A 13,120-nucleotide genomic window follows, 5' to 3' on the forward strand; every position below is an offset into this window, starting at 1 on the left:
GGCAAGTGAAGTACATCTCCGACATCTTCTGGAAGCGCTGGTCCAGAGAATACTTGCCCCTCCTACAAGAAAGGCAGAAGTGGCTGGAGAAGAAGAGGAATGTGAAAGGGGGAGACGTTGTACTCATCGTGGACCAGAGGGCTCCAAGAGGGTCCTGGTTGATGGGAAAGGTGGAGAAGACAATCCCCGACGCCAAAGGGTTCGTCCGTCGGGTCCTTGTCAAAACGAAGACCAACACCATAGTGAGACCCATAACTAAGTTGTGTCTCCTGCTCGAGATGGAAGAACCCCATGGACAATAAAGGACATTGTTATTTAGGACATTATTACTTCTACAGTTGTCATTTTTGTAGGCCTCATCTAGACTTGTCTCGGTTGTTTATGTTGGCTTAGGCCTCAGAGAAATGTTTTAGAATATAGAAATGGATTTGATTAGTTAGGTAATTGTCATCCCCATGATGAGCAATTAGGGGCCGGAATGTTAGTGCCATTTTCCATATTGTAATTGTAATTGTAATTTAGACTCAGATTTAGATACTATATTATTTAGATTCATATTTAGATTTGTTCGTTATAGTGATTGCATCATTGTATGTTATAATTTGCATTGTTTAGAATAATCAGAGGTGAGTTGTGACGTATTGAGCTCGCGCATTGATATATCAACGGGCGGACTTGTTTCACGTGCTCCAGAATTCAGTAAAAGGAACCGAGCGAACTCACTGTTTTCTACTGTTGTTGAAACACATTACACGCGTAGACTCGTTCTTTCCGTCTAAGAGTGGTAAAACTAATGGAAATGTCAAGAAACATCTACTGATGACACGAAGGGAGTTTTAGCCGCTACAGACATAATTGAATGAATATGGTTTTAGTTACAGGACTAGTTTCCAAGTCGTCCTCTCCTCTGACTCTTTAACCAGAATCCACAAATACTGCAGCTTAGATTTCAGTCAAAAAACAAAAAAAGCATAACGTTTGGTGCATTTAGCCGGCATTGCGTGACCGGTGTTACGGTTCAACCTGAGACCCTGTTAACTGGCGACCTTCGGTCGAATGCGTCTGTTGTTGTCGTAGTTACGGCAGATGTTGATAATAGCAAGAGAACACGCAGCTGTCCTCGCGAATGCCGCATTGTTTAGTTCTACAATTCAATGAGAAACCTTCTCGTGTCGTGTCTGGTCTGAACATACCGGAGGAGACGATGGAGAAGAGAAAGCGTCCAGCGACTTGAAGCGTCGCGTGTTGTTTATGGTTGAAACAGGAAGTTAGCAAACTGCCCTTCCTTTGAAATACATGTGGTCAAATAAATAAACACTTAATCAACATACAATTGGGAGTCTGTTTTGTGCAAACATGTATCACGTAGCATAACTCTAGTACAACAACAACAAATATATTTCAGGATGTTACGGGATTCGAACTCATGTCTTTGGGAGGAAAAAAGGTTAATTGACGGGGATTTTACCAATAGCCCAAGACCGACACGATTTACTCTGTTCGCACAATTAAATAACGTGCACTGCGGTCACTGGTCACCACGAAAGGCAGAGAACCACCAGATCAACTTGTGACCAACACACTGCCGACCACCATGGAGCATGTTGACGTGAACGAAGGAGCACTCGACAATAGTGATGGCTTCTCAATGAATATCCAAACATTACACCCATATGTGATTGTTTACCATCTGTCATATTTAAAGTAAACTAAAGAAGTGACCTGTACTGTTTGACCTCTCTGTGTTCTTGGCTGGTTGAATTCTTAATTGTGTGGCCAGCCATGAACACAGAGAAGTCAAACAGTACAGGTCACTTATTTACTTTATTTAAGTGGCATAAATCACAGACACAATAAGGCAAAGTAAATATGACAAACTTAATGTGGTCAATGCCCATGGTCTATGGACAGATGGTAAACACATATGGGTGTAATGTTTGTATATTCATACATGTATGACCATTTCTGGCCTTATTGTCCAGATTGTGTATGTTTACCTCATGACAACAACACAAACATTTTCTCATTAGTGTGCAGTCCTTTAAAGACGTTTTGAATTGAAACAGCTGAATATTAGTTTGAGAAGCCATCACTATTGTCGAGTGCTCCTTCGTTCACGTCAACATGCTCCATGGTGGTCGGCAGTGTGTTGGTCACAAGTTGATCTGATAGTTCTCTGCCTTTCGTGGTGACCAGTGACCGCAGTGCACGTTATTTAATTGTGCGAACAGAGTAAATCGTGTCGGTCTTGGGCTATTGGTAAAATCCCCGTCAATTAACCTTTTTTCCTCCCAAAGACATGAGTTCGAATCCCGTAACATCCTGAAATATATTTTTTGTTGTTGTTTTTGTACTAGAGTTATGCTACGTTATACATGTTTGCACAAAACAGACTCCCAATTGTATGTTGATTAAGTGTTTATTTATTTGACCACATGTATTTCAAAGGAAGGGCAGTTTGCTAACTTCCTGTTTCAACCCATAAACAACACGCGACGCTTCAAGTCGCTGGACGCTTTCTCTTCTCCATCGTCTCCTCCGGTATGTTCAGACCAGACACGACACGAGAAGGTTTCTCATTGAATTGTAGAACTAAACAATGCGGCATTAGCGAGGATAGCTGCGTGTTCTCTTGCTATTATCAACATCTGCCGTAACTACGACAACAACAGACGCATTCGACCGAAGGTCGCCAGTTAACAGGGTCTCAGGTTGAACCGTAACACCGGCCACTCTGAGCTGATTTTCAGTTGGTTCAATATGCCACTTACTGGAATGATATGGTATCACAATTTTTTTTAAGTGCATCTTAAGGACACGAGGTAATACAACATACATAACAATTCAGTAACTTCAGACTCTTAGTAGTACTTTCAAAAATAGTTTTTCCTGATTTTTCCTGTGAGGGCCTGGGACAGGGATGTCCATGTGTTTGTAAAGCCCTCTGAGGATAATGTCATTTGTAATTTTGGGCTATACAAAATAAACTAAATTGAACACATGAACCGGTCATTGACAAATAGTTATATTACTATTAAGTAAATAATGCACATAAACCGTTCTTAGTCTAGGCTTTCCCAGACATGTTTGCCAGGGGCTAATGCTCCGGACAACAAAGCTCTCACTCTCAAAAGCCTCCATCACGTTAAGGTGGCGATAGTGGAGATATTTAACCCATTTATTTGAATTTTTTATTTTTTGTGGGAAAAACACGAGCACCAGGTTAAAAAAACAACACCTGGATGAATGGTGAATGAACAACACTCCAGAGTAAATCTCGGACAAGTTTTTTATATTGACCCCAAAGCTAAGTGAGGAGTCGTAGTTCATTATTGTAGGCTTAAATGAATCATATTTTCATGCCATGTATTCAGTTTTACTGCTAAATAAATGTAAACAGTATTTATAATGTAGTATTACTTTTACTAGAGTAAAACTCGTGATCATTGCAGAGAATAAGTTTGTTTAAACAGCCGTTTGGACCAAGGACATATTTGATAGAAAGCTGTACACTTTTTTTTCTAAAAAAAAACATGGGGAAAAAAACAAAAACACACATTTAGACAAGGTTTTCATACAAAATCAGATTTATTTTAGAGTAAAAAAAGAACATGGAATCAATTAGAATATAAGCTGAAACATTACAGATCTGACAACTGGACCTGAGTTTTCATTGGGCATTAACATATTTACAATGTCTAGTCACATTTGCGCATTATCCGTCAAGAGTTCAGATATTCCCCTTCATACCATGCCAGAGTTTACCCCTTTATGTTCAGCCCAAACAAATCACTTGGTGTGTTCAGCTGCATCAACATGGTAAAGATATTCACTATCTATACTGTCTCAGTGTGGTGCCTGCGTGCTCGCTCCAGGAGACTCAGACCGGTCGAGCTTCATCACCGCTTCAAGTGGGTTTGAAGAAATTGAGGTCGATAGCACGGAGCTCTTGGTCTCAAAAGACGAAGAGGCAGACGAAGGCAGAGATACAACTATGTACTTCTGCATCGGTCGTGAACCTGTCAGGCCAGGGCCACTTCCAGACTCCAGTTTGACCAAAGGCTGCAAGGTCGAAGTGGCACTGGGCACAGTGCTGGTGACTGGTGAGGCTGACTGGGAAGAGCTGAGGGTGATTACCTGGAGGTAAGACAAAAAGACGGCTGTAAATTCACACAAGGATTTTAAAGAAAAGGATTTCAGTAAAAATCCCTTGAGATAGATAAATACTTTATTAATCCCCAAGGGGAAATTTATCGTAGCAGTAGCAGCACCAATAAGCTAAACACACTAGAATAAAAAAAAAAAATATATATATATATATATATATATAAAATATAAAAAACAGTGATGAAAGATATAGATGTATACAAAGTAAAATAAAATATATATGTATATATACAACATATATGCATACACAATACAATACTAAAATTAAATTAAATATAAAAATATTAAATTAAATTTAAATGTTAGGACCTGTCAAGTTACTAATTAATTTAAAATATCTAAATGTTTAATGGCTGTACTTAAATGTAAATACTACCTTATTTTTAATAATGTAACAGTCGATATTTGTTGTTATAAAATGCCATCACTCGTGATGCTTTCATTGTTATTGCAGCAGCCATCTTAATATAGGCAAGAGACAGTACCATGTGGAGAGTTACTATGGTGGCGGTGCTGTGGAGCAACTCTGCGATGTGTAAAACTGAATTAAAAAAACCAAAGGACCTGCTGAGTTGAGGAGGCACCAGCACTGGTTGCCATGACGATGTATTTTGTTGCCGAGGGAGATGGCTGCGACGGGGTCCCTGGTCGAGGAGACATCAGAGTGAGGGAGCTTGGGACCTTAATGATGCTGGGATTGCGCTGTCCTACCGACCCACATAACCCACTTTGTGACACGGTCAGTGTGGGACGAGGCTGCAAGAAAACAAGTCGCCATTGAACAGCTGTTTAGTTACACGTCCTTCTGCAACGTTTCACAGTAACTCTGGACTGTGAATGCAACGCCAAAATGAGACATAGTATAGCAATGTTTTTATGGCATCCGTCCAGCTTTCTAACGACCATTTACTTCACGAAACATAATATATACCAGGATTAAATGTACCTGTGTGATCGTTAATGTGGTTCTGTTCACTTGTTGAGCTTGCAGTGCTGCTTGGGTCCTGGCCTTCATCACATGGGAGCACAGCATGGGTCCAAGGTAACCGTAGTCGATCCGATACTGTTCCACATTGTCAGGCTGAGGTCGGATCTTGGCAATAACACTTGCACAGTGTTTCTTGAAAAACAAAAAGCATTTTGTTAATATTAAACATGTGTTTTGGTTTAAAACAGAGTAACAATTACTGATGAATATCATGTTTTAACCCTCCTGTTACCTTAGGGTCAATTTGACCCCATTCAATGTTTAACCCTCCTGTTACCTTTATATTTACTGACATATTTTACCCTCGGGGTCAATTTGACCCCAGCAATTAAAACCTCCAGAAAATTATTAGAATTAATATTGTTTTCCAAGTTTAAGTGTGAGGTACTTTATGTTTGTTTGTTGACTACCTAAATAGCCCTTTAAATATATAAAAAAGTTGATATTTCTTATATGTTTGACACAGTGAAAAACAGCCTGGGGTCAAATTGACCCTAAGGTAACAGGAGGGTTAAACATTGAATGGGGTCAAATTGACCCTAAGGTAACAGGAGGGCTAAGGAAATGCTTTGACCGCAATAGTAAACAAAGTTAGAATCCTGTGGTAAAGTAGTCTACTTTTCAGTGCATAGTAAATCACAAACTAGTTACCAGTAAGAGGCTTTGGACATGGTCAGCTCCTATCTTATCAATATTGGAGATCACTGGTCCTTCCATCACCGCTTTGACGCGAGCACCCTCTATAGTGAGCCGAGGAAGGATCAACGTCTTAATCACCTGCGGGGGAAATTAATCAGGAGGTTGGTGCCGATCGTTAAGATTACAATTATAAAAACATGTTTAAAGAAAACAGAATCAGAATCACACTCACATCAGGTCCGAGTTCAGAGAGTCCAGCGATGCAGCCGTAACGCGTCGTCCACTGCGTTTTCTCATCCAACCAACTCTGGAGACACACGTCAGTCTGGTTTAGTATGTGAAGTGATTTAAAAAGGCGACGCAATGTTCAATACGGGTAATCGAAAAAGTGATCACCTTAGTAAAGGTCTTGGTAATACGGGACTGGATGTTGTTGGTCGTAGTACTGAAGGTTTTACAACTTTGGGCCATGAGGCGAGCAGCAAAGTCTCTTAAAGCCCAGTGGTTGTCAACATCTGGTCGCAAACACAGCTGCTTACTCACGATACATGTCACCACAGCTGGGATGAGCTCATGCAGCTGCAAATACAGAAAGAGAAACGTAAACATGACGATGAAAGTAAAAAGTTGAAATTACACCCGTCAAAAGATTCTATAACGCTTGTTTGTCTTCTGCACTCACGTATTTCTCCAAATACAGGGTGGGGTTGTCCATTAGAGCTTTGACCATCCGCATTAAATAAATCAGCAGTGCCAAGTTGTTTTGCACCACATTCACACGAACCTTTGAGGAGAACATAAAGTCAGTATTTCAGCACAGAAATGCTTTTTTTTTTTTATGAGGTGAATAATGTTTTAGGACATTCGGAGAGGATGGAAAAGATGCTCACTCCTTCAGAAATGAATGTGCTGAATCTTGGAAGCATCTGGTACAGTCCAGGATCGGTAGCAATACTCTGTAAAGCTTCCTGAAGGAGACATTTAACAAAAAAAAGTCACGACTATTTGATCATTTTTTGGCAGGATTTTGTAAGGACACATTACGTTCTATGTTGGCTACAAATTTTTTTGCCATTTCTTTACTTGATAGCCAATTAATGAAACAATATAAATTCTAGTCAAAATTATTCAAGAATAAATAAATCTGATTCTTACTCAGCATGTAGAAAATAAACCATAATAAAAGAACATGAAAGCAAGACTTACAGCTCGTTTAGCCTCACAGGAGCCCACACACGCTTCTGTTATTTCCTTGTAGTAGAGTTGCTGTTCCACAGACAGCTCATGAGTGCTGCGCGGCTTCAACCTTATGGGACCCTTCTCCTTTCCTGAAAGAGACATAAGTAAACATAGGATGATGGAGGCAATCCTAATCAAAAAGGTTTAGGGAGAGAAGAAGGAAGGAAAGCAGGGAGACAGGAATGTTCAAGAGAGAAATGTTTGATTCCAACACAACACACGACACTGACCTTTGCCATCAGCAGTGAGTGCCCCCTGACTCTTGCCTGGAATCAAACCTTCCTCTTCCTGACCAGGTTTGACGATTTTGAGAGGCTCTGTAGATTCAACCTTTTGCTGTTCTTTTGGTGCTGAAAACGGTAGATAAAACCCAATATTAATTTTTTTTGCAACTGTATATATTTTTGAGTCTTAAAAGAGGAAAAAAAAATCTAAACAAGGCTCACCTGGCGGTGGATTTTCTGGAATAGAAGGCTGCACCCCTTCAATGCTTAACCAGTGGGCTGTGGATGTAAACAAGGATGGTGTATGAGCTTAGAGTCAAAACAATACAACATGCTAGAGTTTGACAGCGTGGACTACTGATCATCTGCGTACCTTTGAGAGACACATCTAGTGGAACTCTGGGAAGCGGTGTGTTAATAATGTCACTGAGGTCGACTTCCTTTTCCTCATAGAAATGAAGCTCTCTTCCACCACCACTTGCAAAGCGAAAAGGGATAAAGTCTTGCGACTGGAACCCATACAGGGGCTGTAACAAAAGAAAACTTACTTTGAAGACGGAACATAAAAAGAAACCAGAGCAAAAGACTCACCTTGAGCTTTTCCTTTAAACAACATCTATCAAGTATAATAAAAGCTAAAAAGAATACAAGTTCTCCCTTACCTCCACGTTTTTTAGTTTGAGTGCATTATCTAGGTCACTGGTGGTTAATTTACGTCTCTTCCCGTGATGCATGAATTTGAGAGCATCCTAAGTGAAAGGAAGAAAGGCCAAACAGAAATAAAAATATAAAGATCATTCATCAGTTATGCCAAAGACAATCGAGAATGTAGTTGCAGTGCAATTTACAGACCGACAATATCTTCATCTGTCAGCCATGATTTACCTGTGCAATTTCTTTTATTCTGAAGCTGACTTCTTCACTGAGGGCTGCGCAGCTTTCCTCCTGTAACTGCCCCACTCCCACAGACTCTGCCATGGCCTTCATGGACTCTGTGGGCAGGGTGACCGAACACTGCTTCGATCGACGTTCCTCCGCCATGGCTAACAAAGAAAAGAGGTCTGTGAATATCACCCCTCACACACACAAAAAGAAAAAATAGAACTCAAACAGATGTACTCCTCTTATTCAGGGGACACTGGTTTTGCAGCATTATTTTTAGAGGGTAAAATCCATTTTTAGTTGTAAAAAATGTGAATGGTTCACCACCAGTAATAACCACAAACTCAGCATCTTGATATTTTATTTTACAAGCAGTCTTGAAATAGTTATGTGATGATGATTCAGCAAACAATGTATACAGCCTCCAGTTTACTAAGAATGCATCATTACTCTAATTCGCCAAATGTAAATATTAGAATGGAGGATTTTAGCCCAACATTTAGATATTCTCGACAAAATGACTTCACTATGTGTCTGCCTTGGGGAGACCATGATCAACAAATAAAAAACACTTCAGAGGCCAATCATATCACTCAAGAAGTTACACGTATCTAGCGCTGAGCTGTGAGACAATGTGCATAGGACTGGGTGTTTCAATGCAGCTTTGTGGGATGATAAAAAAGTCAATGTTAAAAACGAAGGACTTATGACTCATCAGCCAGAGAGCTCAGGGGAAACTCAACACGACGTGCAAGACGGCTCTAGTCTATGAGACCGAAACTACACTTTTAACAAACAAATATTACATTTGCCATAAGCCAAACAACTGTTGAACATGGTTACATGAATACAACAAGAACACGACCGCAAACATAAAGCAGAAGCTTTACATAAAGTCAAAACAATAATGTTTATGTCGTGAGCAGTCAAGCCCAGAAATGTAACGTTAACTGCTATTACCAATACGACTACAACAATAAGCTGGCAAACCTTAAAAAGTGCAGTTCATTATCATTATCCACGTTTTACGAAATAAGTTATCATATCAGGAGTTAGGAAGTGTATGCAGGTCTCATCAGCAGAGGCAGTAATTTAGGCTGGAGATGCCTCAAGGAAATAACGTTATCGACTTGACTTCGTTACGCTACGATATTCAATACCTTACTTATTACTCCTGATTACCTCAACTTTGATCGTAAGGTTCAATCTTGTTTTCAATGCACACGAGACCAATTCCATTGAATAGATACTTTAAAAAAGGTTGAATGCTTCATGTTCGTACATAAACACACCGAGCTGAACAGAAAGCGGGTTCTCTACTCACGGAAAAGCAATCAGCCAGCAACATACAATACTCGAGCCACTTCTAAAGTACCGGTATATCCAAGCAAGTGCAGCGACTTTATCCAATACATCTAACGTTAAACAATGAGGATTTAAAGCCGATTAACGACTGCAGAGTTATTTAGTATTAACTTACAGTGAATGCATATGATGTGTTTTAGCTTGCATGCTAGTAACTTAGCTTCCGATGACATTTTACCTGTGTGAAGTTGTCCTCTCCTTTCTGAGTACGAACAGGAACTTACGCGAATAAAAACCGTCAATGTTGAGATTTGCAACAATAATTATTTCGCAAAGCCAATTCTTCTCTGTGAATATCCATCTTTCGGTATAAACAACTAACTAATTCACGGATTGCAGCTGGGACCTCCTTTCGTGAATTAGCGCTTATGTTCCGTCGCCATTTTGAGTCACGTTCGGTTGAGCTATCGCGAGACTATAATTGAGACAGTTTGACAGATAGAGCAGTCGTTTATTGAAAAGTAACGTATTTAAAATAAATTACGGAATATGTATTGTAAATGTAAAAATAGCCAATACCACAATTATATAAGTTTGACAGATACATTATTTACATTATAGTTACTCTTTAGACCATGAATCTATGAAGTACTGCGTCCGGAACCAATGTCATCCTCGAGTTTCCGCGGGGGACCTTATGATGTAGCAACAGTGACAAATATCAGGAGCGTGGAAGGACGTTTCAAGAAGAAATCATGTATAGGTTTTTATTACGGAAAGTGTGCACGGCGCGACATTCTTCAGTCAGTGTATTTGAGTCCTGTGTGTTTCCAGCTAAATGTGACAAAGCTGCAGTTCCTGTTTCAAGGTGAGTTTGTCTGTGAGTGGACTGGATACATGAAGCATAAAGTAACAAGGTAACGTCAGCTACTCACTGAGCGGTCCTTTTGGGTGTGTTTGTGGTGATGCAAAGTGTGTATAGTGACAACAATGCACATTCGAGATGGCTAGAACATGTGTTGTTAACATAAAAGCTGGGGACAGCTAATGTTGGCTATTGGCCTTCTAACCCTGCACGTATGCGGTGGGACATTGTGATTGACCTTTATTTGAGGGATTAAGGTAAGTACTTTCTGCAATTGGTAATAAAGCCAACTCAGGGTTTTATCATCACAAATATCATATTAATAATAAATCAATTTTTTGGGGGACTGTATTGCCCACCTCCACCTTTTGTAATAATAGTATTGTAATTATTATTATTTAAGCTTCGAGGATCCCATCTGGGTCCGACCAATATGACTATGAACTCTGTTTTCTTCTCTCAACATAGGGTTGCAAATGGTGGTGGATTCAAAGCCCTCAGCACAAGTTCAGCGAGACTCTGTGAAAAGAACAACGATGTTGACAATTCTCTTCAAGTTGAGAAAACAAATGCAGATAAAGACACTGAGCCAACAGAAACTCCAACTGTGGTGACACAGAGAGTTGAAGATGACAGCAACATTATCAAGATGGCTGAACATAGAGAGGAGGAGCCAGTGGTGATAAAGACAGATGAGGGAAGTACCACGCAGCAGCAGGTGGATTTTAAAATTGAGCAGGTCGTGGCAACGCCAAAACAAGTGAAGACTAATGCAGCCAAGAGTGGGAAAGAGAGTCTCCTCGACCTTCTTGGAGCCATGAAGGTCGAAGTAACTAATAAGAGGAAGCTCAAAAATATAGTGAAGCCAAATGATGAGTCTACACCCAAGTCGAAGCCAGCAGCTATGGAGAGCACTATCAGCATGTTTCAGAAGGCTACAGTGGAGGCTTCATCACAGAAGTGAGAGACGGTTTGGAGTTCTTCATCCGCCTACATTGCATTGTTAATGAACAGGTTTTTTGTTGTTGTATTCTGTATCACAACATTAGCTAAGAAATGCTGACTTTCGTCTCAAGCATGATGAGATGACCACATGGTTCGTGCTGCCATTGATTTATATTGCGAGTTTGATTGTTTTACCTGTGCTTTGTGCCGGTACACCTGTTACTCACTTTATACCTTTAAACTTGAGAGGACGTCTGAAGCCCAGATCTGACTTCATCCACTGTTTTCTTTAGGGAGACACTGGATCCTAAACTGGTTGCAGCTGCATCTGCTGCCGCCTCCACTCTGCCTGACCGCAGCCAGGCTGAGTCTGAGCTGCTCAGGCAGCTGAGGCACCACGACACCATCACCGAGGGCCAGAAGAAAGGGGACGTGAACAACCTTGGGTATGTCTCTCGTACAGGCCTCCAGTCAAAGGAATGTTAATGGCCTGCATAATTTAAATGAGACTGTGATATTTGATCTGCTTTTTCATCCTGTATCATGGAAAGATTCAAAAAAACAATTCACATGTAATAAACGTGAATCCAACAATATTTTCTCAGAGTAATAATCGCTGACATGAAAGTGGGGAAGAATCCCAACCGACAGAATGCTCGGCCAGCCAATCAGATTCGTTTTGATGACGACGGCCGAGGATACACGCACGATAGAGGAATCACCGCTGAGCTGGACGGTGTTCGGAGGAGGTAAATACTTTCTTCATGTTTTTACTTGTATAAGTTTGGAGATTGACTATGTATTAAATGTTTATTTTATTTTATAGGAAGAACTTGTTCTCAGGAAAAAGACTTAACATCTTCTCTCCGACTACTGATGAAGCTGGAGTTGATTCAACAGTCGGTAATAAGGAATTTGTAATAAGCCAACTTGTATTTATTGACTGTTTGTTTCCAGTGCATGATGTATGTTGTTATTTGGCTAGATACTTTTTTGGCCTTCATTATCGCTTATTGTCATGAAATGTTGTCAAGTAGCTGGACTGTGACTCTCCTTCATGTGACATTGCAAAAGCTCTTGGTTTTAACTTCATCAGGACATCTGCTCATAATGCCTCTGTCATTTCCAGCACGGCCAACCCTATGGGACATGGACTTTGCTAATCAGTTGTCTCTGTGGACCAACCAAACACCCCGCAATGGGCTTGAGGAAATGATCCAGTGGACCAAAGAGGGGAAATTGTGGCAATACCCAATCAACAATGAAGCTGGTGAGTAAAGCATGCTGTATTTTAGCTAAATGTAGAGAGAAGAACAACATGACCCTCTGACAGTTTCCTTGCTCTATGTTAGGCCTGGAGGAGGAAGCCAGTGTCCCGTTCCATGAGCATATCTTCTTAGAGAAACACTTGGAGGAGGGTTTTGCCCGTCAGGGACCAGTGCGTCACTTCATGGAGCTCGTGGTGGCCGGTCTGTCCAGAAACCCCTTCCTGACCGTCCAACAGAAGAGGGAACACATTTCCTGGTTCAGAGACTACTTCCACCAGAAAGAGGAAGTCCTCAAGGAGGCTGCTGTTTGCCTCGACTGAGCTAAAGACAATTCCATACGTTTTCAACATTTGTTGAATGTGGACACATTAAACTAAGTCTACTCAGTGGGACTTTGCATCATGTCTACTCCTTCAGTTTAGATATCTTAACTCTTCCTGGTGGAGTGGACTGGCATCAATCTGTGTCCTGGCTGCACAACATTGAACAGTATGTCCCGTCTCTATAATGTTGATCAGACTAACTGATGAAATGTTGCTTGTACAAATAATACAGATGGTATAAAACAACAAAATTACAGACTTGTCTTTTGAATTAT

General features: G+C 40.5%; 2 protein-coding genes across 2 annotated transcripts; one reads left to right on the top strand and one right to left on the bottom strand.

Annotated features, from left to right (window-relative positions):
• Positions 1-3,549: 3,549 nt before the first annotated feature.
• Positions 3,550-9,880, bottom strand: taf6 (TAF6 RNA polymerase II, TATA box binding protein (TBP)-associated factor). The gene is made up of 15 exons (XM_056407440.1): positions 9,683-9,880; positions 8,143-8,300; positions 7,920-8,006; positions 7,631-7,784; positions 7,480-7,536; positions 7,264-7,383; positions 7,001-7,122; positions 6,685-6,762; positions 6,477-6,578; positions 6,191-6,373; positions 6,027-6,101; positions 5,807-5,932; positions 5,114-5,287; positions 4,732-4,923; positions 3,550-4,137 (listed from the first exon to the last, which is right to left on the bottom strand). The coding sequence occupies exons 2-15, from the start codon at positions 8,296-8,298 to the stop codon at positions 3,847-3,849; spliced, it is 1,917 nt and encodes a 638-aa protein (XP_056263415.1). The 5' UTR covers positions 8,299-8,300; positions 9,683-9,880; the 3' UTR covers positions 3,550-3,846.
• A 339-nt stretch (positions 9,881-10,219) lies between these two features.
• mrps31 (mitochondrial ribosomal protein S31) lies at positions 10,220-13,099 on the top strand. The gene is made up of 6 exons (XM_056408215.1): positions 10,220-11,269; positions 11,548-11,700; positions 11,860-12,003; positions 12,081-12,157; positions 12,384-12,524; positions 12,607-13,099. Exons 1-6 carry the CDS (start codon positions 10,743-10,745, stop codon positions 12,840-12,842), a joined length of 1,278 nt encoding a protein of 425 aa, XP_056264190.1. The 5' UTR covers positions 10,220-10,742; the 3' UTR covers positions 12,843-13,099.
• Positions 13,100-13,120: the final 21 nt, after the last annotated feature.

This window comes from Pseudoliparis swirei, chromosome 3, assembly GCF_029220125.1.
Source record: "Pseudoliparis swirei isolate HS2019 ecotype Mariana Trench chromosome 3, NWPU_hadal_v1, whole genome shotgun sequence".
Lineage (NCBI taxonomy): Eukaryota > Metazoa > Chordata > Actinopteri > Perciformes > Liparidae > Pseudoliparis > Pseudoliparis swirei.

Coding starts and splice junctions, on each gene's coding strand:
- taf6 (XM_056407440.1), bottom strand. CDS start 8,298: ATGGCGGAGGAACGTCGATCGAAGCAGTGTTCGGTCACCCTGCCCACA. Junction 7,537..7,630: donor ACTAGATGTGTCTCTCAAAG/GTACGCAGATGA, acceptor TTACATCCACAG/CCCACTGGTTAAGCATTGAA. Junction 7,123..7,263: donor ACTCACTGCTGATGGCAAAG/GTCAGTGTCGTG, acceptor TGTCTCTTTCAG/GAAAGGAGAAGGGTCCCATA.
- mrps31 (XM_056408215.1), top strand. CDS start 10,743: ATGACTATGAACTCTGTTTTCTTCTCTCAACATAGGGTTGCAAATGGT. Junction 11,701..11,859: donor GGGGACGTGAACAACCTTGG/GTATGTCTCTCG, acceptor ATATTTTCTCAG/AGTAATAATCGCTGACATGA. Junction 12,004..12,080: donor CTGGACGGTGTTCGGAGGAG/GTAAATACTTTC, acceptor TTTATTTTATAG/GAAGAACTTGTTCTCAGGAA.